The sequence below is a fragment of the Callorhinus ursinus genome, unplaced genomic scaffold, assembly GCF_003265705.2.
Source record: "Callorhinus ursinus isolate GAN/ISIS: 27379988/994484 unplaced genomic scaffold, GSC_fseal_2.0 scaffold9, whole genome shotgun sequence".
Lineage (NCBI taxonomy): Eukaryota > Metazoa > Chordata > Mammalia > Carnivora > Otariidae > Callorhinus > Callorhinus ursinus.
In genome coordinates this window covers 31,137,642-31,155,615 of record NW_027397071.1, presented here as the reverse complement: position 1 = coordinate 31,155,615, position 17,974 = coordinate 31,137,642, and the positions used below count along the sequence as shown (strand labels likewise).

General features: G+C 34.1%; 2 protein-coding genes across 12 annotated transcripts in view; one reads left to right on the top strand and one right to left on the bottom strand.

The window, feature by feature from the left end:
* Positions 1-17,974, top strand: part of SPATA1 (spermatogenesis associated 1) — a 55,717-nt gene that overhangs the window by 25,573 nt on the left and 12,170 nt on the right. For 6 of the 11 annotated variants that reach the window (XM_073896403.1, XM_073896411.1, XM_073896412.1 and 3 more), the window contains 8 exons: positions 2,841-2,964; positions 3,689-3,749; positions 8,490-8,601; positions 9,681-9,806; positions 12,575-12,753; positions 14,392-14,490; positions 15,254-15,341; positions 17,092-17,157. In XM_073896403.1, the coding sequence (XP_073752504.1) occupies positions 2,841-2,964; positions 3,689-3,749; positions 8,490-8,601; positions 9,681-9,806; positions 12,575-12,753; positions 14,392-14,490; positions 15,254-15,341; positions 17,092-17,157 (855 nt within the window). Of the gene's footprint in view, positions 1-2,840; positions 2,965-3,688; positions 3,750-8,489; positions 8,602-9,680; positions 9,807-12,574; positions 12,754-14,391; positions 14,491-15,253; positions 15,342-16,482; positions 16,604-17,091; positions 17,158-17,974 lie in introns of those variants that run through there. The other 5 variants (XM_073896408.1, XM_073896404.1, XM_073896407.1 and 2 more) reach the window with 3 other exon arrangements.
* CTBS (chitobiase) overlaps positions 16,477-17,974 on the bottom strand; it is a 36,066-nt gene continuing 34,568 nt past the window's right edge. The window contains exon 7 of the mRNA XM_073896417.1: positions 16,477-16,668. Within this exon, the coding sequence (XP_073752518.1) occupies positions 16,477-16,668 (192 nt within the window). The remainder of the gene's footprint in view (positions 16,669-17,974) is intronic.

Below are 17,974 nucleotides of genomic sequence, written 5' to 3'. Positions count from 1 at the left end.
CCATATAGCAGTATTATTTCTATTTCCTCCCTCAATTCCTTTGTGCTATTGTCATACATTTTACTTCTGTGTATAACTCCACAATAAATTTTTACCATTTTTACTTTACGTTGTTAGTTATCTTTAAAGAAATTAAAAGTAAGGGAAAAAATGACTTCTTATATTTAGGAGAGAGTTTTTTCCCCCACCCAGTGGTAGTAAACCTATGCTTTGTATCAGTGCATGATCCTGGGTCTGAGATGATCCTTACGGCTTTTGCTTCTACCCTTCCTTTAGGCCTTGCCTTGGACTGGTGATAAGAGGGTTTCCTACCCCCTCCCCAGTGATAAGACCTTTCAAAGCTAATATTGTTGGAAGGAGAGTCACCTGCTTTTCCCTTTAGAGCTGATGGCTTTTGCCTCTGTTCCTCCATGAGAGCAAATAGGTATTTGTGTGGGTTCTCAGATGGGAGAGTTTCTTGTTCCTCCCCCCAGTGGCTTAAGTCTTTTGCTTTGTGTGAAGGGGTTTCTCTCCTATGTGCCAATGATGGTTCTTTCAGGTCTCCTCTACCCCCAGTCTTTCCTATAAGTATGATACAGGCACATGGAAAGGAGCTTGCTATTAAGTATTGACTTCCCTTTGTGTTTGAGGATCCCAGAGATTCTAAGCTATCCTGGTAGCCTACATTGGCCTTTAGAATTCCTTTAAATTTTATCTGTTTTCTTATTCTTTCTTCTAATAGTAGTTACTCCTTCCTCCTGTGTTCTGCCAAAGATGAAACAATTTTCTCCTAGGAGGGAATTGGAATTCAACTCCTTGCAACTATAATTCTCTAATGAGTTCAAGAAAAGTTATTATTTTATAGGTTATTTACCTTTTTCTCCTTGTTCAAGTGGGAGCACTGTTTCATCTTTCTATAATCCTAAGCAGGAATGGAACTGTAGTTCTTAAATTTTAATATCATCAAGTTTACTGGCATTTTCATTTATAGGTAGTTATGTCTTTTTAAAAAATCCCTTTTCTGCCCTGAGATGTAACATTTTATGGTTTCCTTTTCCAATTTAGTTTATTAATCTACCAGGAACTAATTTTTATATGTGATGTGAGATAAAGTTCCTTAATTTTTTTCCATATGTACTCTTCCCATTTGTTGATTGTTGTGCAGTTTCTTAAAAATGCCAAATTACTCTTTTGTGGTGCATGAGAATGCAAAATATCTGAGGTCTAACATTATATTATTAAATATAGCTGTTAAGAATGTGCATTTACAAGTCCTTTAATGAAGTAGACAAGAGTAATGCTTTACTCATTTTCATATTGAAATGGGTATTCCCTTCCATTAGATATCTTCTGTTCTTTCCCATGGGTCTGTGCTGCACACCTCTACATTTTTGTTTAATGTGTTTAATACTTGACTCTATTGTTGCCCCCAAATAAGTATACTTTTTTGACTTCTTTGGTTTCATCATTCTTCTAGTTGTTCAGACTTTAAGCTTTGAAATATTCCTCACTGTAGAATAATAGATTGTTAGAGTAAAGGAACCTTGAAAACCATTTCGTAGCCTCCTTATAATCTGCTTTCCAGTCTGTTCTCCAGAACGTAGTCAGCATCATTCTTCTTGTTACAGGCTGGATTATTTATCTCCCTGCTTGAAAACCTTTGAAAGACTCATTAATTACTATTTAAAGTCCAAGTTCTTTAAGATGATTTAGAGAACCCTTTGTATTCTGACTTCAAAACCAGGGTTGCAAACCCAGGGTTGCAGATGTTTGGCCATGCAGATTGTTCACTGCCTAATGCCAGAAGGCTTCCTTCACAGAGATCATGATATGAATAGAGCTTTCAGGATTTGCTTAATGTGGTAGTTGGTTCGGTAACTTTATTATCATTACTACTACTACTACTACTACTACTACTACTACTACTATAGTTTGGGGGTAGAAGGGAAGGAAGAAGTACCATGAAGTACAACTGGAGAGGTAGGTAGGGACTTGAACTCCAAGAGCCTTTGTTCCAAAACTAAGGAATTTTTAGGCAATGAGAAGCCATCTGAGCTTGTGTTTGTTTATTTCAAGTTTTTATTTAAATTCCAGTTAGTTGGGGGGTGGGAGGGATGGGGTGGCTGGGTGATAGACATTGGGGAGGGTATGTGCTAGGGTGAGCGCTGTGAATCGTTTAAGACTGTTGAATCACGGACCTGTAGCTCTGAAACAAATAATACATATGTTTAAAAAAAAATAGGGGAAAATGAAGAGGGGGAAATCAGAGGGGGAGACGAACCATGAGAGACTATGGACTCTGAGAAACAAACTGAGGGTTCTAGGGGGGTGGGGGGATGGGTAGCCTGGTGATGGGTATTAAAGAGGGCACATACTGAATGGAGCACTGGGTGTTATATGCAAACAATGAATCATGGAACACTACATCAAAAACTAATGATGTATGGTGATTAACATAAAATTTAAAAAATAAAAAAAAATTCCTGTTAACATACTGTGTAATATTAGTCTCAGGAGTAGAATTTAGTGATTCATCACTTATGTTTAACACCCAGTGCTCATCACAAGGGCCTGCCTTAATACCCATCACCATTTAACCCATCCCTCCATGTGGGGGGTGTATATTCCTGGTAGGGTTCCTTAATTCTTTTTTTCTCAAACTATTGAACAAAGAATTCTTCACATAAACTGTTTCATGAAATTCACTTTGGAAATTGTTGCCTTATATCATGAATTGTAGAGTCCATGGAGATTCTGAAACATGGGACAAGATTATAGTATGTACATATATATATATTTGTATGAAATTTTATTTTACTATTTTCTTAATATTATGAACTTTATTTGCCATGGATGAACAGCACCATCAGCTGGGGGAAAAGCCACTCCAAAAGAAAACCAGACTGGAAAAAATCACATTGGAAATTCTGAAGTTCCAGGATCATTGGGAGAATCAAATAGTGATTATTTTAGCAACAAAAAAAGGTAATTAGTTTAGATGTTGATTCCACATATCATAGTCTAAGCTATAAGAAAGAGTGAGATATCAGGGTACTTTTATAAGGACTTCTAATTAGAACAAACATGAGTGAAATTAGTGATATTTTTAGTTAAAATGACCTTGATTCTAATCTCTACTGTTATATATGAACATGCCTCTCTAACATAATGAATAATTTATCACTTAAATTTATTTCCATTGTAATTATTTTATCATCAAGGGCAGAGTAATGACAGAAAAATTTGTCTTTATTTGCCCTTATTAGAATTTTTCTGCCTCACTTAGATTCCTGGTTATGGGTAAACTAACCAGTGTGTTTGAGCTTCATATGGAATCATTTCATTCAGAATTATAGTATTTAGACAACAGTTTTGCATATAGTCTTTTGAAGTTAAGGGATTTTATAAACTTTCTCAAAAGAACTACAAATAAAATATGTTTCCAAAATTTTTATTTTACTTTGCTATAGACATTGCAATGTGATTTGAATTTAGCTGTAATATAATTAAATATGATTTTCTTACTCAAGCTAAATGTTTATGTTGATCATTAATGAGTTTGAAAGATAATATGCTAATGGTCTCAGGCTTTTTAAAAGGTTTTAATGTTACATTTGTGTTTACAGAATATCAAATAAGATATATAAAATGTGAATAATATTCATGGAATCTTTTTAATATGATTTTCAAATCTGTCATTCCCTTTAAGTCAATTTCTTTGGAAAAATGAAGATGATGGAGTTAATATCATTAGAAGAGAGGACAATCAGGTATGATTTTTAAAGTTTTTGTTTAAATGCAGTATTGCAACAACATTTATACTTAAATTGAAACAAAACTGCAGCTTAAAATGTTTAAGGCTATAGGATGGGAGATAAGCCTCAAGAAAATTCAGGAGCTTGCCATTTCAGTGAAATTTTGGGGTGTTCCATGGTATGGGTGGGACATGTTGAGGTACGCCCTTTAAGTGAAAGCTAGGTTTGTATATCTTACCCTAGTTATCACTGAGAATGAGTCATTTGATGGACCTCTTGAATTTGGAGAAAGATTTGCCACATTTGGATGTGCTGCTTCAGATTTTTTGTTTTGTTTTTTGTTTTTAATCAAGTAATCTAAAAGATGCCAACTTTGGGCCCAAAGCAAGAGAGGTTCAGAGGGTGATCTGAAAGACATTGCAAGCAGTGTTGCCACTTGTGTTTTAATGGCCAGCTCATATAGTGCTGCCTGACGTGTAGTAGGTTGGAATGCTGAATGGAGTCTGAGACAAGCCCTGGCAGGGGAATCACAGCTCAGAGCCCTTGGGTTTTAGAGCAAAAGGTGCATCATCTTCAGCAAATAATTGTTCTATTTTTGCTGGATATTAATAAAACATGCTATCTTCATGCTTTAAAATTTTTGTTGGTCTAGTGGATGCTTACTGCTATCCATGGTTTGAATTTTAATTTCCCAGATTATCCATAAAGTTGGTCCTGTTTTAATATTTTTATGGACTCCATTTTGGTAACCTTTTGAAAGTACCTTTTCAAGTGTTTCTTTTGAGTTGTTTGCTATATGTTTCTGATTATATATATAATTATATAATATAGAGTATATATATCATATATATGATATATATATGATAATGTATAATTTTTTTAAGTACTCTGAAGATATTTCTTTGATGCTTGTGTATGTTGCAAGCATCTTCTACTCTGCGCCTGTCTGCACTCTACCTTGCTGAGTGCCTTCAGTGTTCCATATCCTTTTTTCCCATATCCTTATTATTTTCTCTTGCTATGTCGTAGACTGAGAATGGTATATTAGAATCTCCTATTATTAGTGTGTTACTGTTTATCCTTACATTTCCTGTGTTTTCTGATCTATTTAGATTTCTATATGTTATTTGGCATGAAGTTCTTATGTGAATACTAAAATCACTTTTGCACTTTTTTGACTCTTTTAATGCTTTTTTTTTGGCCTGAATTCTTCTTTATTGCGTATCAAGATACTAACCTGCTTTCTTTTTGTATACATTTATTTGGCAATACCCTTATCTTCCTTCCCCACTTCTTATCCAGCCTTTCTGAATTGCTTTGTTTTAGGTATGTCTTTTTTTTTTTTTTTAAGATTATTTATTTATTTATTTGAGAGAGAGCACAGCAAGAGAGAGCGAGCATGAGCTGGGGTGAGGGGCAGAGGGAGAGGGACAAGCAGACTCCCTAGTGAGCAGGGAGCCCGATACAGGGCTCGATTCCAGGACCCTTAGATCATGGCCTGAACGGAGGCAGACGCTTAACTGCCTAAGCCACCCAGGCGCCCCTAGGTATGTCTTATATGTACAGCTTAGATAGAGTTGGGTTTTGCTTTGTGAGACAGTCTGAAAATATTTTTCATTTAGTAGGTGAGTTATGTCTGCTTACGTTGATAGGACTGATGTGTTTGTCCTGAGATTTGTCATTTTATTTTATGTTACAGTTAGTATGAGTTACTATGTAGTTTATTTGTACTTTTCCCCCCCTCCTCGTTTTAGGAGGGTTGTATTTTTGTTCTAGTGCTTACCTTTATACTAATACATTTATACTAGTATTCTTAGTCTTTTTCCTTTTTTAAAAATGTATGCTTCCGCTTTTGTTACCTCTAAAATTATCCACTGACTCCTACCTGTTATATTCAGGGCAATCAAAAAAATCTTTCTTCTCTCATGTATTTTTAGTTGTGTTATTTCTACTGTGTCAAAGAATATAACATTTATATACCATACTTCTAGTCTACCCCCTCACCTTTTGTTTTAGTCTCAGATCTCAAATAATTAAATATATTCAACACTTACTGCCAGTTCTTTTGCAGATTTTTCAATCATCTCTTGGTTGGATTAAACTCAATTTAAAAAAGCACCTCACTATTCTCTTCTTCCACATTTAAAACTTTGTCTAGAGCAGAGTTAAGCAAACTAGGGCCTGCAGACTGTTTGGTAAGGCCTTGGACCTAAGAGTGTTTTCTACATTTTTAAGGAATTGAAAAAAAGAAGAATCATGACAGAGACCATATGTGGCCCACAAAGCCTAAATTATTTACTCTCTGGCCCTTTACAAAATTTGTTAATCCCCGCTATAGAATTTTGTTACCTGAAGGATAGCTTGATTGGATATCACATCCTTGGCTTAGATCTTTTTTCCTTTCAGTTTCTTTGAAATGTTGCTCTACTGATGTCTTGTTTTATATATGTTACTAATAAGCGTGGTGCCTCGTTTTCTTTTCTTTGTACACTAGCTTGCATATATTTTCCTGGAAGGTCAGAGGATTCCTTTAATGTGTACTAGTTTTACCAGACTGTATCTCAATTGAGAATTCTAGGTCAGGTTTTTCTGGGTACACAGTGGATCCTTGCAGTGTGAAAATTAGGACTTCTTTATTTCAGGAATTAAAATTATAATTTCAGAAAATTCAGTTAGATCCATTCTACTGTTTTGTTTTCTTTTTTCTTCTTTACCTTTTATATATGTTACTTTCTCTAAATAACGTATATAAAATAGATATAAATAAAAATAGTAAAATAGATATATTTTACTATATTTTTGTGTTTCATCTTCGTTGCTCTTTTTATTTGTATTCTCCACTGTCCTTTTTTTGGCCCTATTTGTTCCTTCTTGGATACGTGCTAATTTGTTCATTTGTGAAACAATTTTGTTTTTCCCTTAATTTCTTTCTTCAGTTTAGCCAACTTTCATATCTTCCTGTTGTTTTTCCTATTTTATTCCGAGTTTTAAAATTCCTGATTTATTGTGTTGTTGGTATCTGCAAATGCTTGCTTAATTATATTTAATCTATATTGGAAGTATTAAGTCTTTCTCTGCTTCGTGGCTGCCTGTTTTGTCTTAGTTCTCAGTTTTGAGGGTTTTAAAAAGTACATTTGTGTGGATCCTAGATTATTTTGTATTATGTTTACTTGTGTTGGATTTCTCCATGTAAGTAATAATAACAGGTGTTCTTACAGAGGAACAGGGAGTGGTGGTTTGGTAGTTTCTTTTGCTTTTTAGATCAGGAGCTCCCTCTTCTGTTGATATAGCAAAATGCAGCTATTTATTTATTTCTTAAATGGAGTCTTTGGTGTCTATTTTCTTTTTTTTCTTTTTTTTTTTTAATTTATTTGACAGAGATACAGCGAGGGAGGGAACACAAGCAGGGGGAGCGGGAGAGGGAGAAGCAGGGGGAGCGGGAGAGGGAGAAGCAGGCTTCCTGCTGAGCAGAGAGCCCAATGCGGGTCTCGATCCCAGGACCCTGGGATCATGACCTGAGCTGAAGGCAGACGCTCAACCGTCTGAGCCACCCAGGTGCCCCAGTGTCTATTTTCTTTGAATTCTCTTCTACTAATTTAATTTGGCAAAGCTGTTATTTTGGCCACTTTCTTCTTTTCTCTTACCACCTGGCCCTTGGGAACACCTCTTCCAAAGTATTTTTCTCTCTCCTAGAAGCTGTCTTCCCATGATTACCACCTCTGGCCCCCTACATTTTATAATCCATTTCTTTTGGCCTCCTACTCAAAAGTGCTCTAATTTACCAGATCTTATCCTTACTCTCAGTATTTCTTCTATGCATGTGGGGCCCTCTCCTTCTAGACTAAATCGTGGTTGTTTATTGTGTTATCTTTATATAGCAATCTCTAATGCACAGTCCACATATATTTGTAGGTGGGCACACTCTGCTAGTCTAGGGTGTTTATTTCCCCACTTATATGTAAAGTGTGTGTAAATTAAAGGAGTCTGTGTACTAGTTATGCTGTAGACATAAATTATGGGTAATTTTATTTGCTTTCCTTTTATAGTAATTGGGAAGATATATGGAGAGATTGTAATTTAGGTGGTTGCCATTATCTTATTGGAACCTGAACATTAAAAACTAGGAAAGAACAATAAAACAAAGGGGTAAGGACTTAATGAAGATAGAAGAAGAAACTAAGAAGTTAACAGAAGTAAAAAACCTAGCAGAATTGAAAACAACTCAAGATCTATGAAGTGCTAGTGAGAGAAACATCAGCATCGGTAAGGCTTAAGGTAGTTTATCATAAAAGGGTGGTAACACAAAAGTTAGGAAAGGTAAAGGTGATACAAACAAATACAGAGCAGATAAAATATATGAGAATAAAATATATGCTAAAATTTGAAAATATACATTTTCTAATTTTCAAAGCAGATATAAATTATCAAAGTTGACCCAATTTAAAAAAAAATCAATAGTCATCTTAGAAAAATTTTAAAATCATAACTAAGAAATCTTGGAAAGAAATCATGTTTAGGAAGGATTAATGGATTTTTTTTTCCTATTAAGTGAAGTGCCTGTGTATAATATCCAAGGAATAGTGGAGAAGCTGGAGCACAAGAGAGAATCTCTGTAGTTATAAATAAAGATTTGGGAGTTTGTCACCATATGAGTAAAAAAAATGCATTGCTGTTGTGAATTATCAGATGCTTACAGATAGGTGAAAAGTAATGTGTCATCCTACCAGTTCTACTGATTTTCATATTTGCTTATAGATAGGTAAAAAAGAATGCATCACCCTACCAGATCTTATTGATTTTCCTTCACTTCCTTGTCAGCCTGCTCTTTCTCCCAGAATAACTGATACCTCTTTATTACACATTGAAAGTAAGTATGATGACATTATAAGTACAGATGATTCTATGAGATAAAGTTAACTATTAATGGGAAGTTATTGCCTAATGGGTACAGAGTTTCAATTTGGGAAGATAAGGTTCTAGAGATAGATGGTGGCGATGGCTGCAAAGCATCATGAATGTACATAATGCCACTGAACTGTACATTTAAAAATAGTTAAAACTAAATTTTATTATATGTATTTTACCACAAAAATGTTACATTATTTTAAAGTGTGTGAATTATATGTTAATTACTGCATATGTTTAATCACTAATATTTGTGGGTTTTTTTGTTTTTTTTTTTTAAGGTTTTATTTATTTGACAGAGAGATAGCACAAGTAGGCAGAGCAGCAGGCAGAGGGAGAGGGAGAAGCAGACTTCCCGCTGAGCAGGGAGCCCGATGTGGGGCTCGATCCCAGGACCCTGGAATCATGACCTGAGCCGAAGGCAGACGCTTAACGACTGAGCCACCCAGGCGCCCCATATTTGTGTTTTTAAAAATATACATTTGTTGAGGCACCTGGGTGGCTCAGTCTGTTAAGCATCCGACTCTTGATTTCAGCTCAGGTCATGATCTCAGGGTTGTGAGACTGAGCCCCAGGTTGGGCTCTGTGCTCAGTGCAGAGTCTGCTTGAGATTTCTCTCTCCCTCTCCCTCTGCCTCTGCCTCTGCCCATGCATGCACTCTCTCTCTCTCTCAAAAATAAATAAAATCTTTAAATATATATGTGTGTACACACATTTTTTATGTAAGGACAATAAGTCTAGGTCCAAGATAAATTTACCAAAAGAATTAAACCAAGATGCATAACTACTTTACCTAATTTCTACACATATATGTAAATGTAAAAGAGACATATGATATTCTTTACTTATCTGGAAATCCTCTTATGTATCCCTGTTAGAAACTGAAATGACTCCTCAGTATTTGCCATAGTGGCAAATGCTATACTGCAGCAAAAAAAAAACAGACTTTTGGGTAAAATTTACTCTTGCTATTTTAATTACTTTTAAGTTTTACACTCCCAGCTTTTAGCTTTTAGACATTGATGGGTTATTACCTTTTAGGAGAGAAGATTATTGAACAAATGAAACAAGTAAAGGAAGAAAGGCAATATCTGGAAAGAATTAGAGAAGAACTAATAAAAAAAGTTGAAAAGCTATTTGAACAAAGAAAATTGAAGCGATATCATGGTAAAGTTTTACATCTTTTATCACTAGCATGCTTTACAGGTGGTTTTTAAAATTTAAGTTCAAATTTTTTTATAATTGACATTCATTTATTTGTTTATTCATTATTGTCTACTGAATTTAGCCACTGTTCTAGGGACTCAGGAGATAGTAATAGGCAGACACAGTTTTGTTTCTGCCCTCAAAGAGCTTATAGTCCAGTGAGGAAATGATAATCAAAAAAATGATGCATCCTGATGATCCTATGATAAAGGAATTACAGAATAGTACACAGAGGAGTACAGAGAAAGAACACCCAAATTAGATGGAAGAGATCAAGAAAGGCTTCCAGGAAAAGTGTTAAGTATGCTAGAATCTGAAGTGTGCCTCCTCTTGGCTTTAGGCCTTCAGACATGTTTTTCCCTCTGTCAGCTACATCTTTTCCTTCTATCTCCCCTCTTCCCAGCTCACCTGGCTATTTCCTACTAGTCATTCAATCTCAGCTTAGATAGCACTTACTCTAGAAGCAATCTCTGGATCCTAGTCCTCCCTCTATGCTTAATTTTGTGCTATGTGTCTATCTACTTTGCTAACCTAAATGAGTGAATTGAAGGAATGAGAGAAATTAGGTAGAAAAGCAGCTAGTTTTCTTGCAACAGAGTTAGAAACAAGTTTATTATTATTAGAAAAAATGAGCCAGAATGGAGAAAGTATGGGATAATGGTTTGAGAAGTGTTAAAGGGTTTGAAAGGACTGCATTTTGGATTGTATTTGAGGGTTATATGAATAAAAGGTATATATGGAATTAACTGGTTTTAGAATCCTCAATTGACAGCAAAATTATTGCTTCAGTACTAGAATTGACTGAAGGTTATAGGCAGTGTCAGGAGATACTTCTGCAAGTTCCACCTCATAATATTAAGTGTTATCCTGGAAATGGTGGCAGTGACTCAGCTTTGTTGTACTGTTAAAAGTGATTTTATCAGACAAATTTGAGTAATGGACTAAAAATCATAGGACCAAGATTCTAATACCAGAGGAATCTTTCACTTTTTTCTCCTCTTCGTGCCTCCCTTTTTCTATTTATAAAATGAGAATGATCATTTTCTATTTCAACAGGAACGTTTCAAGATAAAAGGCATGTATCAGCCATCAAATATTTACTGAGGTTATGTGCTCCATTCCCTACATTGTTTTAAATGCTGAGGATATAGCAACAAACAAGATAAACAAGGCCCTGCTCATAAGGAGCTTGCTTCTAATGGGAGGAGACAGACAGTAAACAAATAAGACAATATCAGCTACTGACCAGAGCTCAGAAGTCCATTTAAAAAAAAAGAAAAAAGAAAAAAAGCATATTAAAGGGTGATGGGGCAGGAGAGATGCTTTAGCTAGGGTTTTCAAGGAAGGCATCACTGAGGCGATACCATTATGATGTGATTAATAAGGAGACAGGCAGGTAAAGAGAGGGGAAAAAACAATCTGAACAGAAGGAACACTAAAATGTCAAGGTCTAGAGATGGAAATGAGCTTGCAGTAGTAAGGACCTGAAAGGAGGCTAGTGTGGCTGGAATGTAATACAGAGTAATGTAGAGGAAAATAAAAGCTCAGCAAGGAACAGGCCAATTCAAGACGTTTAGATTTTATTCTAAGTAAGGTAGGATGCCATTGTTGGGTTTTTAAGCTAGAGGTTTATATGATTTAAAAAATATTTTTAAAAGATCAGAATGACTGCTATATGGAATAGCCTGTTAGAGGGGCAAGAATGGAAGCAGGGAGACCAGTTAGAAACATAATGTACTTTCAAAAGATGATAGTGGGGTGCCTGGATGGCTCAGTCAATTAAGCATCTGACTTGATTTCAGCTCAGGTCATGATCTCAGGGTCGTGAGCTCGAGCCCCATGTTGGGCTCTGAATTCAGTGGGTAGTCTGCTTGAGATTCTTCTCCCTCATCCTCTGCACACACACATGTGCACGCTCTCAGGATAAATCTTAAAAAAAAAAAAAAAAAGATAGTGGATTGACTAGGGACATAACTTTGAAGAAGGTAGAACGTGCCAGATGCTGGAAGTATTTTGGCAATAGTACCAATAGAACTTGCTGAGGGATTGGATATAAGGCATGAGGGAAATAAACTCTTGAATTTTAATCAAATCACCATATAGACTTTTTAAATTTGGGGTTTTCATTTCTTTGATAATCTTTTAAACATATGCATATTCTGATATAGTAGCATGCAGTTTATGTTCCTGTTAAGTTTGTATGTAGACTCTTCTTGGTGTCAAAGTGATTCCCTAAATTGGCAGTATTTAATTTCTAATTTTCTCAACTAAGGGGCTCAGAGTTTAGGAAATTCTGCCCTATATAAGCTTGGGGATATATTTGGAATAATTTTAATAAGTGATGAATCAGAATCAGCTTATTTTATAAAACATTTTGGGGGCTGAAAAATATGCCTTTTTGTTTATCATTTTAAATTAATGACTTCAAATCAGATTATGGAAAAAAGTGATCAAAATATACACATTTTGCTATAGGTAGTATTTTTAATCAAGATTTTTCAGAAATAATTACAAGTTTAAAGAACTTGGTTCCTGTGTTTATCACTACTATATTCGTAAGGCAAATCCTTTTATTATCTAATAAACATTTCAGTCTTTGCTTTAATTTCTTCAACATATGAGGGAAGAAGGGTAGGGTCGTAGAAGGGTTTAAATTAACTCTAGTGTCCTTTCCAGTTTGAAAAGTTTAATCCTTTAGTCAGACTCACACTATAGTCTTTTTTTTGTAGCCTGTGATGGTTGGAAGAAAAAATACTTTGAAACAAAGAAAATTACAGCATCATTAGAGGAGGTTTTAACAAAACTTCAAGAAGATTTGGAACTTTACTATAAAAAACTGCTCATGCAACTTGAAGCCAGGGAGATCAAGATGAGACCAAAGAATCTGGCAAACATCACAGACTCTAAGGTACTTATTACTAAATGTGTTCACATTCTATTAGAGAATTCTACTCAAAATACATGGTTTATCATTATTAGTATTATCATATGTAGGATGCTTTGGGCTACAGGTAACAAAACCTTGACTTAACCTGACTTAATAAGAAAATTTATGATCTCATATAATGGGTGCTGAAAGGTTATAATCAGCAGCTTAATATCTTTAAACAGACTAGGTGCTTCCAATAGTTCTTCCCTATTATTTTCAGTGTTGGCTTCATTATAAGACTGCTTTTCCTCATGGTACAAGTAGAGTTGCCAATGGCTAGTAGGGCTATATGCCTCCTAAACAAGAATATATAAAATTTTTCCTTTAGCCTGATGGGGTTCAGCCAGGCCTAACCTGGATTAACTTAGACTACTTGGGGTCTACCTCTGTACCTGGGGATAGGGTCACTTTCTTTGAATCAATGGAAGAGATGAATACCTGATGGAATATGGCAAGGGATCAACAGTATGCACTACATTCCTTTTCTTTAGCTGGGGAATAGTTAATAAGACCCACAGAATCTAAAGGTATTAATATTCTAAGGAAATTATTAAATTATATTAAATTTTGATTTTTTTTCTTGAGATAGTATTGAACCTTGATAGATCAGAAATATGTTTACTTTTTAATTGAGTGATTCTACCATATATAAACAAATTCTAGAGGCCATTTATCAATTTTTCTTGGTTGACCAAAAAAGATTATATGTTAATTATGATTAAAAGTATGGATTTAATTTTAGACTTGATGAAATAGTACAAGTTTGCTCTTTTATTTTTCCCATCTTCTTGAGATATAATTGGCATATAACATTAGATATAAAGTATACAACATGATTTGATATATGTATATATTGTGAAATGATTACTACAATGTTTAGTTATAAACTATTTTCCTTGTGATGAGAACTTTTAAGGTCTATTCTCTAAGCAACTTTCAAATACACAATACAATATTTTTAACTATAGTTGTCATGCTGGACATTATATCCTCAGGACTTCACCCATTTCCCCCTATTTTCTACCCACCCACCCCCACGAATCTGTTCTGTTTCTATGAGTAAAAGCTTACTATTTTAGAGAAATCTAATGTAAAACTCAAATAGGTTCAAGTAATGGTTTGTCCATTTTAGCTGATACTTTTTATTTTGCATAGCTCATTTTTTGTTTTACCAAATAGTTCTTGTTGACCACTATACTTAATAAACTTTTCTAAACAAAAATAGCCAAAAAGACTTCTTATATAAAATACAGTATTTCATTATTAACTATTTTAAAGTAATAATCTGATTCAGCTAATGAAGTATAATGACAATTTCAAAAGCTTTCCTAGTATCTTCCTTTTGTAGTAATAGTTCTTGCCTTTGTGGTGCTAATTTAATGGCAACTTGTACAGATATCTACTTATTTTAATAAAACATGAATAAAGGTAGTAGAACAGAAGAGAATGTGGTCCCTGAGACATAAGAAATTTACTCCAAAGCAATGAGTTTATTTTATGCAATAGGTTATTCTTATGATTTGCTTTTTTGGTATTACCACTTCGTAGTTTACAAGGCAATTAAAAATAAAAATAGATGTTATACTAAATAAGGATATCTTTATGTATTTCACACAGAATTACCTTATAATCCAGATCACTGAAGTACAGCATGAAATTGACCAACTTAAGAGAAAACTGGATACTGACAAAATGAAACTCATAATAGAAGTTAAGGTAATTTGCATTTCTCCTAATCAGATAACATTTATCCTGAAATAAATTGTCTTAGTGTTTTAATTTTGGGTATCAATAGCATAAGGATAGTAAGGATTGTCTTAAAATTGTTACCTTAACAACCAAGAGCAGGAGTGAAAAAAATGCAAGAATTAAATCCTGTGTAAAGGTGCATGTTATAACAAGGCCAAAGTAAAATTAGTAGAATTTCCCTAAGATTTAAAGGAAAAGGACCTTCTGAATCAGTATATAGAGTCTCAGTATTTTAAAAGTAATTTTCATATATTAGAGTCATCCATAAATAAGTCTGACAAACCACTGAACTCTGAGCTCAATTTTTTTTTTTTTTTTACCCGTTCTGGGGGTAATTATCTCATGCTGATTATTTTCATATATATATAATTATATAAAAGCTCAGAGTTCACTTCTTTTATCTTAATCTTCTATTTCTTTATCAGAAATAGCTCTATGACATGAATAATGACCCCTTTCTAGAATCAGAACTTTCTGCAATGATAGAAATGTTCTGTATCTGCACTGATACAGCCGCCACATGAGGATATTGAGCACTTGAAATGGAGCTTGTTGTGTAACTGGGGAACTGATTATGATTTGTTACTATAAGTAGCTACATGTGGCACTTAGCTACTGTACTGAATAATGCAATTCTAGATTCTTTTCACTAGCAGCATTCAATTAGGGCTGTCTCAATTTTAGAAGGGTAAGATCAAAGTTCATTTTTGAAAGGTGATTCTTTTTATAGATGAGAAAACAAGCGGTTTCAGATTTACGCACATTGAAAGCTGAACTGGCACAGAAGAAAATTAACACATCTTTACAATCCCAAGTAGGTATGTTAATTTAAAACTTGTCAAAAAATTTAACCATTATTCTCCTTGGCACAATATTTTATATAAATCATAAGTTTTATATTTTTTCACTTTTCGTGTGGATTTTACAAAGTGTTTCAGGAAATATTAGATGTAAAAAAGCAAACCGGTGGCTATTTAGTTTTGAAGCTTTTAAGTATTATAGTCTTAGAGACAGTTTGTTCATTGTATTTTAATTAAAAGCAATCTGGAAATATAAAATGGGGATATTGAACTTACATCCAGAGCTATGATACAGATTAGTGTCTAAGAATTTAAAATTTTAGAAATACAAATAGTAATTCAACAAATCTATGGAAAATGGTTGGTTTTCCTCTGCCATAAATAATTCGGTAAATAGGAAATGAAATATTCTCAATAATTCCAATTTGAAGGCAGAATATACAGGGAAGACAGATTTATGTAAGTCCAGAGTTCAAGGATGCAGATTTTTTAATCGGTGTTTATAGGAACTAATATTATTCTTAACTGCCCTAAGAGAACAGAGACCTCTATACATTTAGAAAAATTCTAATTGTGCAAATAATTGAGAAACCAATGTCTTTAGATAATTTAAAATGCATATATAAGCTAAGAAATTATAGATGTATTAGAAAGGTAAACAAAAATTTTGGTGAAAAATATTAGGTAGCTCTAACCTACTAATTCAAAATATTGTATTTAATTCAAAATATTATCTTGTATTTTAATCCTTTCCCCCCACCCCGGAGGCTTGTGAGTTTACTTGAAGTGCATCAGAGAACTTGAGTACTATATGAAATCAGGAAGCAGAAAAATTGCATCAGCTTGATGCAGGTTTTAAATTTATTGAACAAAAAGTATAGAGCAAAAGTAAACCTATTCTGAGCAAATTTCCGCTTCAAATTATACATATTTTTGAAATTAGCATAAAATTCTGAAAACAGTTTTTCCTAATTATAGTATTAAACATAGACAGTTGATTTCTTACCTTTGTTTTTAGACAACCAAAGCATTTATCTGCTTTTAAGTAGAATAAAATATATGACATGACAAAAATGTGTACATTTTTATTCAAGAAACTGATTTATACTGATCATTTTTCTAAATCTTAATAGTTTGACAAAACTATTATCTGTCACAGCTTTGGTTTTAAGACTTCCCACATTTCTTCAGTTTGCTGTTTGGCCACAGCATCTCCAGAATAGTCAAGACAATTTGTGTGCCACATGCCAATGCCTCGTAAGCCATGCTTTTGTATGTATGCTGCTTTTAAAGAAATGCTCTGAGGGTTATCATACCACACTTGATGAAAATGGCCAGAAGAATCCTATAAGAATAAATTATTCAGTACAATATTAGAAATTTTAGCGCACAGTACTTTATGCTTCCATAGTTCTGTATGTGATTCTAGATGATTGTGGTATTCTCACAACAGCAGAGATTACACAAATGAGCTTTGTAATACAGTCTGTACTGTATTTAAAGTCCTTCTCATGTTCCCATGCCCTAAGATTCCTTCCTTGGTCTGATCTGATGATTATCAACCAAGATGTACAAGAGCTTTTCAAAATACAAACTCCTGGGACCCACATGAAACCTACTTAATCAGAATATTCCAGGGTTGGAACTAGGACATATATTTGTGTTTTGCCATCCCATTAGATAATTCTGATACACAGATATAGTTAAGGAGGATCACTGCTATGGTCCTCTAAAACCAGCTTATGCATTTTTTTTGTACTCCCTGCAGTTCCTGGAAATGTACTTAGGAGCTCAGCAGATGATTTTGTTTATGACGAATCGGCCAAATCAAAAGGTAATGGGTGGGGAAAATATCTCCTTTAAATCTTACAGAATTAAGAACCATAAACTAGCCTGTAAAGTCCTCCCCAGCATCAACTGCCTCTATCTAGGACTAACACAGTCTCTCTCAGAAGGTAGGTAAGCTATTGGATAAGGGATAAAAAGAACTAGGCAAAAGGGTTAAGGAAAAGGCAGTTCTCAGTGGATGCCAGTAATGTGTTTATGGTAGCACCACTGGAATTAGAGTAGTCCCCTAAGGTAAATGAATAAACTGTGGCATATTTAAGTACTGTAGACTCATTTGCTACTACAAGCATATCTCATGTTCTTTAAAACTTTAAAGAAATGTCAAATGCCTCAAAATAGTGAAGGATGAAAAACTGAGTAAATGTAAGATTAACGTATGCATGATTAAGGCATATTATTGAGTGCATGATGAAAGTGCATAAGAAAGCAGAATGATTCTCTTCAGTCACAGCAAGAAATTTGATTTGGTTGCTATGGAATTTTACAATAAATGAAAGAGAAAATAGTTTTATAACTAGATTGTTGTCTAAAGTGCCATTAAATGAATGGCCTTCAAAGGCTTATCAAAATGTTTCCTGAATTCTAAAACTTTAAAGAAGCAAAGACAGGAGTATAATATGGATCTGAATTATATAAATTACAAGCCTAATTAATGAATAGGTATAGAATTTTAATGAATAGGTATAGAATTTTCAAAATTTAGAAAGCTCTACATCAAAGCTTCCTATGTAATTGATGTACATGCCTGTATAACAAAATTAAATATGTTTACCAGATTATTAAAGAATATAAATTCTTACTGA